The 20,808-nt window shown below is 47.0% G+C and overlaps 1 protein-coding gene and 1 non-coding gene across 2 annotated transcripts in view; both read left to right on the forward strand.

Annotated features, from left to right (window-relative positions):
* Nucleotides 1-20,295, forward strand: part of LOC119170632 (protein N-lysine methyltransferase METTL21D) — a 33,061-nt gene extending 12,766 nt beyond the window's left edge. The window contains exons 2-4 of the mRNA XM_075886995.1: nt 10,089-10,272; nt 14,182-14,301; nt 20,152-20,295. Coding sequence (XP_075743110.1) covers nt 10,089-10,272; nt 14,182-14,301; nt 20,152-20,256 — 409 coding nt within the window. The 3' untranslated portion in view covers nt 20,257-20,295. The remainder of the gene's footprint in view (nt 1-10,088; nt 10,273-14,181; nt 14,302-20,151) is intronic.
* On the forward strand, nt 1,663-1,734 carry TRNAD-GUC (transfer RNA aspartic acid (anticodon GUC)). The gene has a single exon. It is a non-coding gene; the product is annotated as a tRNA-Asp (tRNA).
* Nucleotides 20,296-20,808: the final 513 nt, after the last annotated feature.

Below are 20,808 nucleotides of genomic sequence, written 5' to 3' on the forward strand. Positions count from 1 at the left end.
CAATAACGTCGCGGAGTGGTGAGGGCAGACGAGAGGACGGCGGCTGCTGCGTGAAGGGAATCAACGACAGTTGCCGAGCTACTTCTTCACGCACGAAGTCTTTAATCTCTTGCAGGGTTGGTGCGTGGTCTGGAACGGAAGTGAGACTGGAGAGCGAGTCGGCGTGTGAGGAAAATGGCCGAGTCAGGGCGCGCTGCTTGCTCAACTCCTCGAAACTTTGACACAAAGTAACAAGTTCCGCAACGGTGGCAGGATTACGGGCGAGGAGCAGCTGATATGCACCGTCATTTATCCCTTTGAGGATGTGTTGAATCTTCTCCGACTCGGGCATGGTGGTGTTCAGTCGGTTGCAAAGTCCAATGATGTCTTCAATGTAGCTTGTGAAAGATTCCGTTGGTTTTTGTGCGCGAGTCCGCAAGCGTTGTTCGGCTCTGGACTTGCGGACAGCGGGTCGGCCAAAAACGTCAGCGAACAACGTTTTGAAGATGGACCACGTCGTAATGTCGTTTTTGTGGTTGTTATACCACATTTCGGCTACGTCAGTGAGGTAAAAGATGACGTAAGTCAATTTGTCCGCGTCATCCCACTTGTTGTTTGCGCTTACCAGTTCGTAGTTAGCGAACCAGTCTTCCACGTCAGTCTCATCAGCTCCGCTAAAGACTTTGGGCTCTCGCAAACGAAGAACGCCGGGGTTGCTGGGGGATGGAGTGGAAGAGCCAGGTTGCGCGTTGTTGGTAGCCATGATGGTAGGTAGCGTTCGGTTGCGCAGCTCCAGGTTGAGGCGACGGCGAATGGCAGCACCCAGGTTCAGGCGACGGGGAATGTCAGCACCCTCCACCAATTGAAAAAGGGTTTATTGGCGACTGTTGCGATGGTGGTCCTACGATGAAACACGATCGGACAAGAGCAACGGTCGAGCAGATGCCGGCGATGATCAGCACGAGCCGAGCGAGCGAAGCCAAGCACCCAGTACCCAAGCGGTGGCGATGTTGTTTGCCAACGATGCGTTTTCTTCTTCACAATATATATATATATATATATATATATATATATATATATATATATATATATATATATATATATATTCGTGCGCTACATGCAGAACGTCTGTTCACGTAAACTCCAGTAACTCGTAAATCGCGGACTGTCGTAAAACGTGGGGGTCGAGAGCACGTCATATACGAGGGCAAAATGTGGGATTTGGGTGCAAGTACATTTTGACTACCTATGGTACTCAACTGTGTGGTACTCAACAGACTCAGCTGTGTAGTGCGATCCATGATCAAATCGTGAAATTTACGGGTCAAACCGCGTGAAAACGCGTAGTGTCACTTATGCGACGACTTAATGGCGTAAGTCGTATTCTTATAATAATAATAATAATAATAATAATAATAATAATAATAATAATAATAATAATAATAATAATAATAATAATGTCCAAGAAATACGGAGGTGCACGACAACAAGCCTGTCGCACTCTCGCAAGAACTACGGCTTTCAGAAAGATTTTATACGGCGCACCCATATGCTCATTCTCTTCAACTGATATCCAAAATTTAGAATGCTTTCATTATTATTATTTTAGTTATTATTAATCTTTTACTTTTGACTGAGACCAGTGTGTCAGTAATTATGTTGGTAATTGCCGTAAATCGGCGGTCCTCGTTAGTATAGTGGTCAGTATCCCCGCCTGTCACGCGGGAGACCGGGGTTCGATTCCCCGACGGGGAGTAATTTTTTTTTTATTCTAGTTCATTTTCGTTTTAGTTATGTAATGCGTAGTCTACCTCGGGTTTCCATAGGCTTACTGACGGCGAATAATAAGTACTACGCAACTACAGAATAGGCCCAAGAGCAGTAGCAACGTCGCCTCCAGATGTTCTTTTTTTTGTCTCACTGCATCGTCACTAATGCAGGCAGCCCCAAATTAACGCACCGGTCATGTCCGTGAGAAAACAAGCTTGGACGAAAAAAAAAAAGAAGGAAATGAATAAATAAAAAGCGATGGTGTGCTTCCCACAACCGTGGGTAGGCAGGCATATCGCTTGTACGCAGAATGTGAGAGAGCACTGCAATCGTGGTGCGGCAAGCGGGCATGTCTGTCGTAACTTTGTACTTCGCGGGATCTGCAGTGAGTAGAAATTAGGGCTCTAATAATGAACAGATACAAAGTTACAAACTGTCTAATCATATGTTCTGCAAGGGTGCACGTTAAAGAACCCCAGGTGGTCGAAATTCCCGGAGCCCTCCACTACGGAGTCCTCCACTACATAATCATATGGCGGTCTTGGGACGTTAAACCCCACATATCAATCAATCAATATATTCTGCAAACCGAGCTACAATAGTTCTCTATGGAAGTTTTGGATAGTCTCGCTGCTTCAAAAGTTAGTTACCTAATCATGTGTAAATAGGCTTTTAGGATGAAAAAAAAAAGAATAATGACAATGTGACTTGCTCCCTTCGATAGTAAGCAACATGTATTTCATCGCGTGGTCACCGAGCGCGTCGGCATATTTTTCAGCCCTGACTATTAGGTAGCCAGGGAAACCAGTATATACAATTATTACACCACGAATCAAAATACTCCCCAATTTCACAGTATTCACGAACTTTCTTATGTACGTCGCCCCATGGCCGCAGTTATTATATATGCCTTCAAACACTTCTCCACCTCGAAAACTCGTGGCGACGCTATAGTTTGAGCCATGCAATCCCTACCTCTGACCCTCATATACCGGCTAAACAGGAAACTTGAGCCAAGGCCGTACCCAGAAATTTGTTTCGGGGGGGGGGGGGCAATTTCATTGTTGCGGGGAGAGCACCCCCTTAAAATGGTCATTTCCTGCTCTGTATGCCATGGCGGAAAAAATTGGGGGGGGGGGGGGGGGGGCACGGGCCCGGTGGCGTATTTGGAATTGCTGGCCCCGCATCGCACGAAAGAGGGAAAAGAAAGGGTGCGAGGAGGATGCCAGTGCCAGTCTCAGGATTCCTCGCGCGCTATTGGTTCGCCTCTGCAGGTGACGTGCTGGTGACGCGCGCGCTGGTAACGCAGCGACACCGACTAAACTTGCACACCTGCACCTCATTTTCCCTACCGCTGAGGATAACGCAGCGACACCGACTAAACTTGCACACCTGCACCTCATTTTCCCTACCGCTGAGGATGGGGCCCTTGCCACCCCTACCCTTGCTTCTGGACTGCTGCTTCTGTTGATGACGACCGTGCCACTGCTCAATTAATCTTTCCTCTTCTTTCCACTTTTCTCCCTTTTCCCTTCCCCGCAGGCACTGCGCCGTGCTCCCGACCGGGTTGCAGAAATTAGGTGCCTTTTCTCATCTTCTAACCACTACCACCACCACCACCTCATTTTCAGCCATGCTCCCCGCTCTGCCATAGACCTTCTCCGGCTAAGCGGCGCAGCCCCCGCCATAATCCGTAATAACGAGGGACGGGGTCTGGGTAACACAATAAGGAAGCGAAGAAAAGACTTCAGTTGCATGGGTGGTTGAGCTGCCTATTCAGACGCCGCGGAAGCCTCGGAGAGGGCATTGTTAACTCCCCCAAGATTGTCCGCTTCGTGGTCATTTGAAGCAAAGACATGGGGTGAATTGAAGCACCCTCGCCCCTGAGGACCACTGAGGACGGGCCCCTTGCCACCCCTACCCTTGCTTCAAGGCACTGCGCCGTGCTCCCGACTGGGTTGCAGAAATTAGGTGCCTTTTCTCATCTTCTAACCACTACGGGATCGCTCGCAGGATTTCAAGCTGGACGGTTGTGCCCTCGCGATCTCCGATGTCAGCGTAGCTCCCGCCGACTGGTTCGCCCTCCGCGGTCTCCTGACGCCGTGCAGCTCTCGCATTGTGGCGCCCCGCCCTTGGACTGCTTCGACCGGATCCCTACTTTCCTATCTCCTTCTTTTCCCGTCGCTTGCCTGTCTTCTTCTCCATCTATTTTCCTTCTATTCTTTTTATCCCTCCTTCCCCCCACCCCCATAAGGCACTGCGCTGTGTCGCCTGAAGGCAGACAGAAATTAGGTGCCTTTTTCCTCTTCATTCTAACCACTACCACCACCACCACTACCACCGCCACCCTTGCTTCCAGAAGGCTGTTCGTGCTGATGACGACCGTGCCACTGCTCACTTAATCTTTTTCTCTTCTTTCCACTCTTCTCCCTTTTCCCTTCCCCGCAGGCACTGCGCCGTGCTCCCGACCGGGTTGCAGAAATTAGGCGCCTTTTCTCATCTTCTAACCACTACCACCACCCCTTCGGTGCCTTGGATGGATCGCTACCATGCGGCGAGGGCGCGAGCGAGTGAATTTCGATAAGATGGCGATAGCACGGTGATGGTTTCAATGAGCGAAGAGGTTCCGACTGTCAACGGGAAGTGCCTCCGCTACGCCTTCAGCACAGACAGCAGCAATGCAATTAATACGACGTGGATCGTCGTACTAGCTGCCTTGCTGTAGCCGGCGAGACACTCGTGCGCATCCGTCCGTGCAGAGGTCGACGAGGAGGCACTTCACGTCAGATGGGCCGGCCGAACTGGCGTCTTATTCCGCACGTAAATGTGCGCGAGGCTTCCATGTCATTCGGAACTGCGTCGTTCACTGAAACACGCTTCACGTCTGATGTGTTGGCGTCTAATTCAGACGTGAGAGTCTGGGCGTCTGCCATTACAGTCGGAATCGCGTTTCTGCAGGGGCAGTTGGAATCGGTATGGTGTGTGACAGAAGTGCGATGCATGTGATTGAACGTTAGATGATAATTTCGAACTTTAATTCGCACATGAGCGTCGACCATGCCAGCAGTGGCGCGTACGATGCAGTGGTTGATTGAATAAAACAAAACAAAAAAGTCATTTTCTACAACTCTTGCGGGTAGCATGGTTTGGCTCAGCTCTTACAAGGAGAGGGATGCAGAAAGGGAAGCACGTCCCCTACAGAGAGGAACCAATAGCGCGCGAGCAATCCTGATGCTGGCGCTGGCGCCTCTTCGCACTCTTTCTTCCAAATACGCGGCTTGGTGTGCCATCCCCTGGCTACGCTCCTGCTCTGAGCGAATAAAGTAGACAGCATAACTTCATCACCTTTGTTCATATTTGCCTGTGCGATCAATATGTGCTAGTTAAAATAAGGAAACGTTTTCTTCTAATATATATGCCACCTTGAACCATAAACCTTATTGCACTCATCAGCATTTCTTCGATCACCTTTCGGGTAGGGTTCGGAATAGCTAATGGACTTAGCTAGCCTACATGTATTTCAGAGTGTGAGAAATGTCAAAATATTTACATATTCTACTGGAACACGACATTAGTGCACATTTTAATATAAGTTGTTTATTGCATGAGGGTACCGAAAAAGAAAACGAACGTTGAAATTGTGATAAACTGATTTTACGGTGGCAGTTAATGCTCTTAATTTTGTTGTTTTTGTTCTTGGGATGTGTCGGGACATTAGCAACGGCCAATAAAAGTCTATGTTCTTCACTCACCAGAAACTAAAATGCGTGTGGTTATTTGACTCTTTCATGTGAACTCAATGCTAAATGACATTATCCATTGCATGCCTAATGGATGTCTGATCACCCATTAGGAGTGCAATAAGTCGCCATTAAACACTCAAGGTTCACTTTCATAAGAGCGATTCCCTCCCCCAAGTTCCCGGTTTTCAAGGCGTAAATAAGGCTGGAATAAACAGTTTATGGAACGCATCATCAGGGATTCTGGGCAGCCGTTATTAAAGGAAACTTGGAGGGCGCTTCATTTTCGCGATCAAGAGCAAAACGCGATGGCGTAATCGGGCTCATTGCGCATCGCTTTTTCAACTGCTATTGGACGCGAGGGCCTCCAATAGAGAGGCCAGCGTTGCGATCATATTGACGTCACAGATGGGATGCGTGCGCTCGCCTTGCATTGTCTCCCCATGGCTGCACCGGTTCTTAGTCGCTATTTTACTATTTACTATGCTGATTAGATGCGAGAGTGCCACTGGGGGCACCGATTCGTACTTGGTGCACCCAAATCTGAGCACACGGGCCTACAACATTTCCGCCTCCATCGGAAAACCCCAGGTTGTCGAAATTTCCGGAGCACTCCACTACGGCGTCTGTCGTAATCATGCGGTGGTTTTGGGATGTTAAACCCCACAAATCAATCAATCAATCAGTTAGCTTGCTCGTATTATCAGGTCTTACCGCTTCATTAAGCACTGGGCTTCAAAACAAAGGGAAGCACACCTGGTGTCCACAGCAAAAGCGCAGGAAGTGCGGTGTTCTAGCAAAACACACAACGCGGCATCCTGTGAGTGTGTCATCACGTAGGTGGCGCCACAGTATGTCCTCGAGGCCAATAGCCTAGCTTCGGTACTCGGTGCATGCCTCAACGGTGCCGCAAGGAAACGCGAGCGAATGTGTAACATTGGCCGTTATTAGCTATCCTAGATTTTTTTTTTCTTTTGCGAATAATTGAAGGGTCCATACGCATCCGTGAGGCAGCACGCGTACCTATACGTCAGCTGCTCCTTTTGTTGGTGCTTTTTGCAGAAGATGATGATCAGACAAGTCTGAGCGCTTTGTAAATGGATGGGTCATTGAACTACCCACTCGTTGCTTTGAGGTCTGGCGCGTTCATACACGAAGAACTGTAAATTTTAGTGTTTGTTTTTGTTTGTTGGACGCAATTTAATGAAATAGAGAGGTAAAATTTATTAATTTCCGGCAGATTGTTTGGCTGGGCTCCTAGCTAGTACACTAAGCTAGGAGCTAACAGAGACAGCGTCTCCCGGCAGCTTCATTCGCCTGCTTAATCGCCCAGAGTTGCTTGTCCAGACTCAAACTGAGCAGCTCAGTCTGCCAGTGCGCCTGAACTAACAGAAAATGTTGCCAAGGAAAGTATAGGTGATGTTATCAAAGGTAAATTTAAAGGGGCACTGACACAAAATATCGCGGCCGAGATAGCCTGTGGGGTCGATTCCCAGGAACATTCGTTTATCATCTGCAAAATATCAACAGCGAATATCGCTGGGAAGGTATTTTGAAATAATTTTGAAGTTTGCGTGAGCCTTCGATTCTATCGTGCCATTGACATCCTCGAAGGTGACTCTTAGAGGACCTGACGATACTTAAAGCGCGAGAACAGGACGACGACAAAGAGACAAGAAGGACACGAAAGACAAGAGGTGTCCTTCGTGTCCTCCTTGTCTCTTTGTCGTCGTTCTGTTCTCGCGCTATAACTATCGGCATGTCATACCAACTAGCCCAAGCTGCCACACTTAGAAGACCCCCTACTTCCCATTCGTCACCACGCTGCAATCAACAAAACAAGTTATGATGACGTCATAGCTGCCATTTTTCTTTCCCCACGTTTGTTCCCGCAGTTTATATTTCTCGGCGACTGGTTGCGAGTGCATGGTCGTGACGCACGCTTAGAAAGTTTTGTGTTTGGTGACATTGCAGTCTCGTTTCCTATTCGAAAGTGATTCTTGATGCGGAGTGAGCGGAAGTGTGTCACAGTTCTGTGTGCTGACGTGGTCAAGAGCTGCACACGCTAGGTGGCGACAGTTGCACCCAGTTTTTGGAGCTCTCTCAAATTGAACGGAAATTGGTTGATAACGATGGTCCTGTTATTATGCACCTGTCGCGTGCTGCATCAAACGATGTGTCGTGTCATGACTGACAGGCCCCCAGAAACACATCCCATCAGCAATACGCGAGGCCAATGCTTTTGTGTCAGTATTCCTTTAATGCGAATGCGAAGAAAGAAAAGTGGACAAATAGATTAGTTGCCGCCGGCTGTGGCCGAACCTGCGACATTCGAAGAACACGTCCGATGCTCTACCTCTGAAGTGTGGTAGTTTGGGCTATAGTTGGTATGACGACCCTTCTTGTCTCTGTCGTCGTTCTCTTCTCGCGCTACAACTATCGTCTGCTGACGATGTGTCCTTCGTCTCCTTCTTGGCTCTTTGTCGTAGTTCTGTTCTCGCGCTATACCTATCGTCATGTCATACCAACTAGCCCAAGCTCCACACTCCTACCTCTGAGCTACGGCGGCGGACATCCCCCTGTCCATCTTGAATATAAACGTGGGAGCGTCAGTCAGCGCCGCCAGTAGCCATTACTGTTATTTTACGCTTTTATTTTTGCTTGTTGGCGTAACGTAACGCGTGATCTTATTACAATCTGGTAGCTGACAAATCATGAATGAAGGAATAAACTTTCCTTCCTCCATGTGACCAATAATCTCTCGCATACCACCCGAAGGCATCAAGGCTGCCGGAATGAGACCCTCGCTATAAGTGGAGGAAAGAATTACGTGTAAAATTAAAGCTCGTTTTCTTTGTTAGACAAAATATTAGTGATAATTAACAGACGCTGACGCAAACGAAGTATTGCGGATGTTATTGGGTGTTTTTAGTCTGTCCGGTATTTCGGTAACAAAAAAGGCGGGCGTACTACCAAATAATGTGCCCCATGGCTGTAACCACGTCACGTGGCGCCATCTATGTAACAACGAAGACAACTAAAAACAAGAAAACACGCATTTTACTTAGAAGTGTGGCAGCTTGGGCTAGTTGGTATGGCATAACGATAGTTATAGCGCGAGAACAAAACGACGACACACCTTCTTGTCTCTGTGTTGTCGTTTTGTTCTCGCGCTATAACTATCGTCACGCATTTTACGACTCCTGAGATTCCAACAGCGTAACTGACTAACCCTACAGCATTGATTACCTGAGTAAATCTCTCGAAAACATTGCCGAATCGACACAAACAATTTGCTGTCGAAGGTTAAGACCATGAATCTCAAGCAAATGAAAGCATTTATTCGAAGCTAGCGAGCTACAGAGAGCGCGACGGCCACTCGATGAATTCGAGGTGGACGGCAATCGATTTCAGCGGCGCGGCCATGTTTTACAGGCGCGTGCATGCGCAGTTCACGCCCGGTATTCCATTCGGGTACACGCTAAGTTTGATTAGACAGGCTGAAAACTTCTATTATAAAAACCACGACTTCGCGTACGTGTTTTTGACGTCCATTACATGACGTTCATGTGCGCTCCCCCCCAATGAGGAAAGTTGGGGGGAGCTAAGCCCCCAACTTATATATATATATATATATATATATATATATATATATATATATATATATATATATATATATATATATATATATATATATATATATATATATATATATATATATATATACTCACGCTGGAATATATATGTATATATCCTGGCGCACGAGTGAGGTTGTTTGTCCCTCCCCCACTCGCCAAAGAGTTGGAATGGAAGTCTGTTTTTGTTTTGTTTTATTTTACTACATCACTTTCATAGAGTTCTTTTTTTTTTCAGAAGCAGTTACAGGCGTAGTGTGGCTTTGTAGTAGAATGCCTGCTTGCCACGCAAACGGCCAGGGTTCGATTCTCATTCGAAGCGCGCGCTTTTATCATTTATTTTATTTCCATCTTCCTCGATGTTATGGTTACTGACTAGGTGGTGATGTTTCGCTGAGAACCAATGACACCGACGCCAGAATTTCTGCGTAACGAGCTTTATCGCATTAAACCGTGCATGTGAAAATGCCGCCCTACAAACAATGACGCCACATATCCGACTGGATAGATATACAAGGCAGACTTGACGGCCCGTTTATGTGACAGAAGCCGGTGTCCCCGTTTCCCCCCGGCTGCAAACCTTGATTGATATGTGGGGTTTAACGTCCCAAAACCACTATATAATTGTGAGAGACGCCGTAGTGGAGGGCTCCGGAAATTTAGACCACCTGGGGTTCTTTAACGTGCACCCAAATCTGAGCACACGGGCCTACAACATTTCCGCCTTTATCGGAAATGCAGCCGCCGCAGCCGGGATTCGAACCCGCGCCCTGCGGGTCAGCAGCCGAGTACCTTAGCCACTAGAACACCGCGGCGGGGCCCGGCTGCAAACCCTGTGCGCGCAACTATGTACATAATGCCCACGAGAATTCTCTCTCATCGCGCCAACAAATACTATACATCTCTCTCCCCAGTGTTTATTCGGTGCTCCAAAAAATATTCTGTGCTTGATTTCGGTTCGCAGGAACGACGTCCTGCTCACCGATCTCCCGCAGTTCGTGCCGCTGCTGGAGAAGAACCTCGAGGAAAACCGTGACCGCCTCAGGGGAAAGGCTTCCGTCCGTACGCTAGAGTGGGGCGCCCCATATCACAATGACATGGTGGCCCCCGACGTCATGCTGATAAGCGAATGCGTCTACTACGAAAAGGTAACGAGTGGCAGAAATGCATGATCTCACACGCTTCCCGATAGCGGGGCAAGCAAAGTTAATTTACTACCTTTCCTCCTCTCTCTCTTAGGTTACCTTTCTTTATATTTCTTCTCTGCGAAATCAGGGCGTCGATGAAGTATATATAAACATCCTGGAAGAAATCTACAGGGGATCAACTGCTACCATAGTGCTTCATAAAGAGCAACACAATACCAATCAGGAAGGGTGTAAGGCAGGGGGACACAATCTCCCCATTGCTATTTACCGCGTGCTTACAGGAGGTTTTCAGAAGCCTAGAATGGGAACAGTTAGGGATAAGAGTTAATGGAGAGTACCTTAGTAACCTGCGCTTCGCCGATGACATTGCATTGCTGAGTAACTCAGGAGACGAATTGCAACTCACGATTACGGAATTAGAGAAGGAGAGCAGAAAGGTGGGTCTTAAAATTAATCTGCAGAAAACGAAAGTAATGTGCAACGACCTCGGAAAAGAGCAGCGCTTCGAGATAGGTAATAGTGCACTTCAAGTTGTAAAAGACTGTCTACTTAGGGCAGGTAATAACCGCGGAGCCGAACCACGAAATTGAAGTGACTAGAAGAATGAGAATGGGGTGGAGCACATTTGGCAAGCACTCTTAAAGTATGACAGGTAGATTGCCACTATCCCTCAAGAGGAAGGCATATAACAGCGGTATTTTGCCGGTACTTAGCTACGGAGCAGAAACCTGGAGACTTACAAAGAGGGTTCAGCTTAAATTGAGGACGACGCAGCGAGCAATGGAAAGAAAAATGGTAGGTGTAACCTTAAGAGACAAGAAGAGAGCAGAGTGGATTAGGGAACAAACGGGGGTTAAGTGTATCATAGTTGAAATCAAGAAGAAGAAATGGACATGGGCCGGGCATGTAGCGCGTAGACAGGATAGCCCCTGGTCTTTAAGGGTAACTGACTGAATTCCCAGAGAAGGCAAGCGGGTTAGGGGGAGACAGAAGGTTAGGTGGGCAGACGATATTAAGAAGTTTGCGGGCATAAATTGGCAGCAGCAAACACAGGGCCGGGTTAACTGGCGGAACATGGGAGAGGCCTTTGTCCTCTCCCACGTATTCGTGAAATCATTTTACCCTTCCGTACTAATTTTGGTTTACCCCAAGGGGGATCACGAGAGCACCGAGACGTAGGCGGCTAGCTAGCTGGCTAGAGTTGCGATCGGCGAACCACCTTTTGCCGCGGGCGCCGGGACGGAAGAGAGGCTCACCATGTAGGAGCTCGAAGGCGTCCGGCTGTTTTTCATGTTGTGGGAGGTGCGTAGTTGCAATTACTCGACGGAGCACTGCTGTCACAGAGGCCAGCGCGGAAATGCGACTTGTGGCGCCTTTGTGCCCCAGGAAAGACCACAACGCGGAGTTCCCGCCGAAGACGGATGTCGGACCACCACGCCGTGCGTCTCTGGCTGTTAGGCCGCCGGCACTCAAATCAACGCCAGATGTACAGGCACATGCCATTGTAGTTGCCATAGAAGTGCGGCAGCTTGGGCTAGTTGGTATGACATGACGATAGTTTTAGCGCGAGAACAGAACGACGACAAAGAGACAAGAAGGACATGAAGGACACGAACGCTAATGCAGAAGGTAAAGGTGCGCGCACGGCAAATGGAGACTGCGATGAGGGTTATGAGGACTGATTGATGAAGAGAAACACACGAAAAAAAGCCCGAATAACTAGAAATTTAACTTGGAAGTGTGGCAGCTTGGGCTAGTTGGTATGACATGACGATAGTTATAGCTCGAGAACAGAACGACGACAAAGGGACAAGAAGGACACGAGCGCTAATGCAGAAGGTAAAGGTGCACGCACGGCAAATAGGCCTGCGACCGCCGTCAGATAGCAGGAGTCGCCGGGCTGAGCATCGAGATGACGAATTCATCACATCACATACTTGTTGGGAGCGTGATTCGCCGGATGAGACAGCGTCGCCGGAACCATACATGTGTTTGGGTTATGTATGTTGGGGGCGGTGCCGGCATAATGACCCTCGGAAGTGCGGTAGGACCTATTATTGTACAGTGCGGTCCAGACCCATTTCCCCAATCTAGAGATATGGGGAGAGAGTACTCTTATAATGAGCCACCGAGCGCCTTCAAGAGAGCTCTCGCCATATACATCTGTAAATAAATCCTCTGTTAAGTTCACCTTCCTGCGGCCTCGGCGTCTTCATCCCGGATATCTGGTGCCTGCAAAGGCCGATCGCAACACTAGCTACATACCCGGAAGCGGGTATGTGCCACTGGTATGCGGGTGTGTACCACAAGGGTGCCAATGAATCACTGCGACTGTTCCATTTGCTTACAATGGTGCACGATCGTTCTTGAGCTTTAGCAGCTAGACGAGGGGTGGTGCAAAATGTGCAATTTTCTTCCTAAAGCAACACCAGCAGGCGCGCCCTCTCTCTGAGCTACACCAACGCTACTTCACTCCCCCCTCCCACCTCCACCACGCGCCGTATTGCATGACGGTTTTGCACTCCCAAGGCAAAACCTGCCGACGTCCATGCGATCGTTCGCAGCTACCCAAGATACGGCGAGCGAACAATATTTTGTGTTGCTTGTTATGAACTTATAAATTAGGAGTCCACCTGAAATAGTTGTAAGCGCCGTACATAAGAAGGCGTCCGAGCTTTTATTTATATTTACTTTTCTAAGAAAGAAGGCGACGCCTCACTGTTGAGGAAGTGTTACGTATAAAACGTGCTTCCGCTGCACGATTTTTTCGACTACACTCGTGTGAGGTAGGCTAAGGAGATACCCGGCCCACATGTCTCTTCATGTTGTGAAGCAGAGCAATACTTGAGACAAAGAATGAGTCGCATTCAAGCACACACTGTCGTCTGTTGCGTCTCAACATGAGCCAACCGGCCTCAAGTTTCCACGCTTCTTTTGATGTTGGACAGCCACTCCGGTGGCATTTTGGTTGGCACACGACCAGCCCTTGCCCACTTCTTCTACTCGCTGCGAATAGTACGCAATCGCAACGCATCGTGAGAGCCGACGTTAACTTTGACGTCATGCGCTCTCTCACGACTGACGCCGACTCTCAAGATGCTTCGCCGCATTACAACCCTTTGTACAGGGAAGCTAGCTTCTCGTCGACGCTGTCGACCTTTTTTTAATGTGTGCGCGCTCAAGTGTGTGTGTGTGTGTGTGTGTGTGTGTGTGTGTGTGTGTGTGTGTGTGTGTGTTCGACATTGATGGGTAGTGCCCAACAGTGTGGAAAAAAGGGATGCGCATTTCGCGGTTTTGCTTACCCAGGCTTAAGTTTTCTGCTGTATTCATTTAGGCTTCGTCTTTTCTTGCTTTGCGTCACTGTGTCTATTGTTCCTCGAGTGCTAGGCAACCCACAAGAATTAGCAAACCTCGCCATTTTTTGCGCTGCCGACGCTGATTGATTTGTTGTTTACGTCGTGTTGTCTCTTTTTTGCCTTATTGTTATTTGTCTCATTGTTCTTTCTTGTTAATGCTGTTTTGTTTCTCTGTAAGCCGGGGGGGGGAGGTAAGCAGAAATTTTGGGGGGGTGGAGGGGCGCCCCCTCTATCTGATGTGGGGGGCCCAGATCGGCAGATGTGGTGCAGTGTCATTTCGTGGTCTCTATGCCATGGGAAAAAGGGTGGGGGAAAGGGGCGAGGGGCAGTGGCCAGGTGTACCGGCCCCTGAATAGAGCCCAGCTGTGAGAGCGCGTGTGTCGTTTTTTTATACTTTTGGGCCGCTTGTATAACTCAGACCCACACTCTAGTTCAGTCTTTGATCTTCTCCTTGTAAAGAGATACTAAGCCTGCACCTCATCGGAGCAACATAAGCTAAAACAAATGGCCTTAATACCGTCGTGAGTATATATTGTTTTTGTTTTTTTCGCAGGCTGTTGACCCGCTGCTGAAGACCATGACAGAGTTGTGCGGCCCGACCACGGAGATACTCGTGTCTTACGAGGACAGGGACAACGAAGCCAACTCGGCGGCAGTCGCCCGCTTCCTGCGGGTGCGTGTTGGCTATCGTCACCAAGTCCTTATGCTCTTTTTTTCTCGGTGGTATCAGGCTACACGCAGCTGACCGGAGTTAGATTTAAACGCTGCTTCGGTTAGCTAACTAGTGCAGAATGGGAATAACAACGTACGCACGTTGCATGACGCGTTTATGCGTACACCCTTGCAGCAGCGCGGGATGTGGTAGCTTTTAATATTCTCGTAAGATATGCCGACGATGCGCAAGCGCGCAGAACATCTTGAACTGCGAATGCCGTCTAATAAATAGAGAGTTTTGAATTTAGCGCGCGCAACGGCCGTGTGCACGCAAATGGCGAGAGAGAGAGCAAGACTGCGCATGCGCTGAACCTATAGAGAGATGCGTGCGTTCAAGCGCTCAAGAGATGCGCACGCTAGATGTCGCCGCTTACGTTGCGCCCGCTGCGGCCGTTGCGTACCTCACCGGCGGCTGTCTCGCGATATGTCGACGGCTGCGAACGTCAAAAACATGGTTACTGCGAGGAAAAAAAAAAAAAACGCGTCTAACAGTTATTGCAGTTCATTTCTTTGCTTATAGATGGCGCTAAGCAGCACTCCAATTCAAGGCTGTTTACGCCGAAGCACATTCCGCGTTTGGGTTGTTGCGTACGGTGAACTAAAGTGCCAACCACTGGCACGCGTATGCTCGCGTATACGCGTCAAAAGCGTCAAATGCGCCTCTCGGCGTCGGCTTCGGAGGGGCATACGCGAGCAGGCGCGAGGGATCAAGACGGGCTTGATATTTCGCCTCGCGTACGCTACGTCACCACGCGTACAGCGGCGCCAACCAACCAGAGGCCGCTATGACTCCGAATGCTGTGCCAAATGGCCGCCGCTTCAAAGGCACAGCCGAGTGCTGAAAGCAAGCATGAAAACTACTCCAAACGTTCCTGAATGACCGCTTCGTAATCTAGAACGACAACGAAACGACGAACGACTGCGAGTGCTACCAGCGTGACGTGGTTTCGTGCCGAGTTCGAGCGACACCGACAAATCCAGCGAATGCCGGCCGGCTATGCTAGCGCCGGTCCCGTGTGCGATCGTCGGCCGAGCGAAAGGAGCATGTCGGTGTTCTTGTGCTTTGATCTGTGACTTTTTGTGCTAAAAACGAGTGTAAACAGACTTCGAGGTTCGAAGTTTTGAGCGTGAGCCCTCGCCTACCGCGGAGGCAATTCAGATCGGTGTCATCTGCATCCAGTGCAGGCCTCTACCATCTAGTTCGTATGAACCAGCACATGCGAGGCACATCGGCTGAAAAAACTCTACGGTAGTTTCCGTCGCAACATACACGCCATATACGACGCCCGAAATATCGCGTAGTTCATACGGAGGAGTTTTTATCTGCACTGTGTTTGTTTTCAACATCGGTATTCATCATCGCTGAAAACGAACCTCGCACTAGCCAACACATTTCCGTGATGTGAAAACGTACGAACTTATATAAGTGTATTCGCGAATTGTATCACGCGGAAACATTCGTTGGCTTCGGTGCTAATCGTTTTCGTGTGTTGCCAAGCTAATAACAAGCGTGCGCTGGTTGGTAGCAGTGACATGTGACTTCGTGTCGGGTACCAGCGACGCTGACACATTGAGCTGTCAGCGGTCTCATTTCCGTTCACGTACAAGACAGAAACTCGAGCGTGCGTTGCTCTGGTGATCGAAAAAGAAAGTTGCATGATTAAGTGCTGCTGGTATTGCGTGCTCTTTCACTTCTCGCTTCTTCTGCTTCTCTGCCATGCTCACTAGCACATACGTTGTTTGGAGTCATTCTAACACACACATTCTTAATTTATAGTTCATTCTGATACTTATAGCTATAGGCATACAATGGCGCTTCTCCGTCGTTTTACAGTTTACTATAACATAAAGCGCGTTCTGTTTACAGCTGGACAGATAACTGAAAACCTTGTGAGAAGCACCTGATTTGAAATCAGCTGCACGATGACGCGATTGTTGGAAGAGAAGATCACCACATGTATGCACAGAATGAATAAAGGTGCACTAGTATGGTACTGCACTTTGTATAGAAGAAATGCAAAAAGTTCCTCATGTGACTTATGAGACCTTTCAGAGCTGTGCATGTATTTATCTGTTCCTCCAGACTGTAATGAGTTGAAGATATTCGATGGTTCCGAACATTGAATATTTGTATGTGTTTTCAAGGAGTCCTTCATTTCTGTTCAGTTTTTTAGTATATGCATTAACTTGGATTATATATATGCATGCACTTAAGCATATTCAGTTTTGTTCTGTTGGAAAACTTGCCAAAACTTCTGTATGGTGCTCTGGTGCAATCCTTTGATCGGTATCTGTCCCATCAAAAAGTTTTGGCATGCTTTATTGCATTATAGGGTATTTTGACAATTGATGACATGTGAAAGCCACAGTGCTTGGCTGTAATCTCAAAACCAATGTCTGTCTCATCAAGAAGGGTCCGATGCATTTTGTAGATGTTAAAGGATATTTAAACTACCAGCAAAGTGCTGAAGTCTTCAACACAGCACTGATCCGCAATCACCACCCAGCTTAGAAGTCATTCGCAGAGCTCTCTAACACGTTTAAATAAAGTTATCAAACACTGGATTGATCTACTTGATTTGATTCCTAATACCAGTGTGTCTAACTTTTTGGAGGCACTTGTATTATATTAATGTCCTATTTCTTTCATTTATTAGAGGGGTGCACTCAAAGGTAGTGATATTGGTTTACCATGGCACACTTAATGTGATATTACTGTTTATATCCTTTCATTTTGTATATATGTACGCCACTTTTGCAGTAGCCTCACAGCGAGCAGCCGTATTTGAAAATAAATACATATACCATCCGAAAGTGTTCCACGCTGTGCTCAGTTCCAATCTGGTCACTAATATCTGTTGAATCATGATGTGTCAGGTGTGTTTCATTGCATTGGAGAACATTTTGACTGCCTTCCATGAAGGGTTCAGTTCCAGTATTATGACCGATATCTGTGACTTCATGAAGAGTTGGGCGTCATTTGTCGTTTTAGAGAATACTTTGACTGAAGACAACGTCCAGAAGTCTTCCATACAGGGTTCAGTTCCAATATTATGACCGATGTCTGTGACTTCATGAACAGTTGGGTGTCGTCTATCGTTTTAGAGAATACTTTGACTGAAGACAACGTCCAGAAGTCTCTTGAATTAAAGTTTCAGTTCTAATATTATGACCGATATCTGTGACTTCATGAACAGTTGGGTGTTGTTTGTCATTTTAGAGAATACTTTGACTAAAGACAACGTCCAGAAGTCTTGCATTAAGGTTTCAGTTCTAATATTAGGACCGATATCTGTGACTTCATGAACAGTTGGGTGTCGTCTGCCGTTTTAGAGAATAGTTTGACTGAAGACAACGTCCAGAAGTCTTGCATTAAGGTTTCAGTTCCAATATCATGACTGATATCTGTGACTTCATGAACAGTTGGGTGTCATTTGTCATTTTAGAGAGTAATTTGACTAAAGACAACGTTCAGAAGTCTTGCATTAAGGTTTCAGTTCTAATAATATGACCAATATCTGTGACTTCATGAACAGTTGGGTGTCGTTTGTCATTTTAGAGAATAGTTTGACTAAAGACAACGTCCAGAAGTCTTGCATTAGGGTTTCAGTTCTAATATTATGACCGATATCTGCGACTTCATGAACAGTTCGGTGTCATCTGTCGTTTTAGAGAATAGTTTGACTAAAGACAACGTCCAGAAGGCTTGCATTAAGGTTTCGTTCTAATATTATGACCGATATCTGTGACTTCATGAACAGTTGGGTGTCATTTGTCGTTTTAGAGAATACTTTGACTAAAGACAACGCGCAGAATTCTTCCATACAGGAGTCAGTTGCAATATTATGACCGATATCTGTCACATCATGAAGTGTGAGGCACAGTTAGTTGCATTAGAGCACATTTCGACTAGAAAATGCCCGAAGGCATTCTACGCAGTATTTGGTTCCTATCTTATGGCCAATATCAGTTGTATCAATAAGAACCACGTGTGCTTTGTTGCATTAGAGGATATTTCGAACACACACATCATCCGAAAGCCTGCTACTCTGGCCTCAATTGTAGTCTTATGACTGCCTTAAATCTGTCAGATCATGAAGTTGCAGGCGTGATTATTAAGTTGACTGATATAAAATATGTTGTGTAAATATACTGAAGGTACCAGCATATGCAAGATATTGTTAGTCACTTTGGTAGTGCAGGTATAGAAATCCAATGGTTTGTGAACCTGATCAGGAGGGCAGCCACGCCTCATTCACCGCAGAGAGGAGGGGGGGGGGAGAACTCAATGTCAACTCCCATGTATTAACATAATAGGGAGGGGGTGCTAAGTCAGCCCTGGGGAGGGGCACTGGGACAAACTTTTTCCCCTCCCCCCCTCCTTAAGGAGAATCCTGCACACGCCTATGATAGACGTACAGTATGCTAGACGCGAATGTTCATTCGCGGGAGCGGCGCACGCACCGATGTTGATTTCTGGTGCATACCACTGTAGTTACTTTGGGCACTTAAATGTCAATTACTTCTAAAATAGTCTAAACTGTGGTGGTTGAAGCACTATCAACTTGTTAACGTGTTCTCATATCCTCTAAAACATACATTCCCGCTCCAGTTGAGAACGTGCCGTTCTGTGCTGAACTTGGACAGTTCTAAGCCAAAAGATCAAGCAACAGCCTTGGAAGCGTGGGCGTCAACGCGGTCGACGCGTGCCAGTGGTTGCGCGCCCTTTTCCTCCACAGGCGCGACTAGACGCTTTTGATGCGTAGGCGCATGCATACGCGTGCCAGTGGTTGGCACTTCACGCTGCGCGCGACGGCCTCAGCCGTTACGTATATACCCCACGCGCCGCGCGTTGTGTTCCTTAGGCGCTGCGCGCGCTAAACTAAAACTTTGTAAATAATAAGTAGCAAACAACGCAACAGAAAGTGAATCTGTCGAGAACACTTGCACTTGGCGGCGCATGGCACGCATGCGCATATAATATTGATCATTTAACCGATATTATGCGTTGTACGGCGCTGTTTATACTTAAATATAAGATATACTGAAATATAAGCAGCTCATCAGACGGCGCTCACTGCTCGCAGTTCAAAGTGTTTTGTGCACTTGCGCATCGTCGCAAGATCTCGTTACTTCACCAGAATATCCGAAGCTACCATATCTCTCGCTGAGTTTTCGCTTGATAATGTTGAAAAATTGCAAGGGTGTTCATGGTTAGTTATAGTCGGATTCGACTTGTGAAGTCTAGAGTGGCCCCGCCCAGCTTTCCGAAGCCTGACAGCTCATCGCTTCCGCTACTAAAGAAATAGTCCCTCTCGTGCACTCGGCATCTTTCTTGGAAGGCGGAGTCACCGGCCGTCCACCTGATGACGTCAGTCTGGAGTATCCGCCTATTCGTGCATGCTTGTGTGCATCCGCTTTTGTGGAGGCAATAGCGCGTACCTCTGAGGTAGTTTCCTACCATAGTTAGTTAGTTAGTTTAGTTAGTTCGTTAGTTAGTAAGCAAGCCGTTCCACTATATCAGGCACAATTCAAGAAAGAAAACAGAAAATTCATTCCTTAGGTTGACATTAAATCAAGGCAGTGTTCCGCTCGGGTGGGAAGTATTTTCTAATTTTTTTATTGTTTTACTATATGTTACTATTTTTGCTGTGGTTTATTCCGGTTTATTCACGAATAGGAGATCGTATACCGTTGCGAAATGTGGGTTGAGGAGGCCGAGATAGACATCGCCTTCGAAATGCTACAATTCTTCACAAGTTGTCGAATACTGACGATTCATTTTTTTTATTTCTGTCTGGGCACACAGGGTTGCCGGCAACACTTCCTCGTCGAAGAGGTGCCCAGGAAGGAGCAGCACCCCGATTTCTCCAGCCACGACATTCACATCTTGAGGCTGAGACCCATTAAGTGAAAAAAAGAAAGAAAATAAATGAAACACAGCTTGCGTTAATTCTGCGTGCGTGTTTACTAAGTGTCTTAATAAGCGTTATTAATGTTACTAAAACAACAAGGTCTTATTTATATAAATACGTTTATTTAATTTTTGTTATAATTGGCCTTATTTTCCCTCCATTATACAACTCCATTTGTTCTGATTATCCCCTAAATGTAGGAATTATGCGGTGCTCACCTCACACATGTAATCAATCATTTCTTCCCAAACCTCACAGGACTGGAACAAACTTCCAGGATAAATCACGTCCATTGTTCACTATTCTCATTTTTGTTGCATTTTAAACTCAAGTGTACTGCATTTATGCAACTAACAAATTATGTGATTGTTTTTTTTTCGAACTCTCCGATTCGTCTTTGTTTATTTGAGAGTTTTACTGTTGCTTGTATAATGGTGTAATTATGCTATTTCACAAACTGTCTGATCCTTGCTTGTATATTGATGGCTTGTATTGTTATTTTGTGGCTAACATTGTATTTTGAAGGACAACGTCTGTATTGTATATTTTTT

Source organism: Rhipicephalus microplus, chromosome 2 (genome assembly GCF_043290135.1).
Source record: "Rhipicephalus microplus isolate Deutch F79 chromosome 2, USDA_Rmic, whole genome shotgun sequence".
Classification (NCBI taxonomy): Eukaryota; Metazoa; Arthropoda; class Arachnida; order Ixodida; family Ixodidae; genus Rhipicephalus; species Rhipicephalus microplus.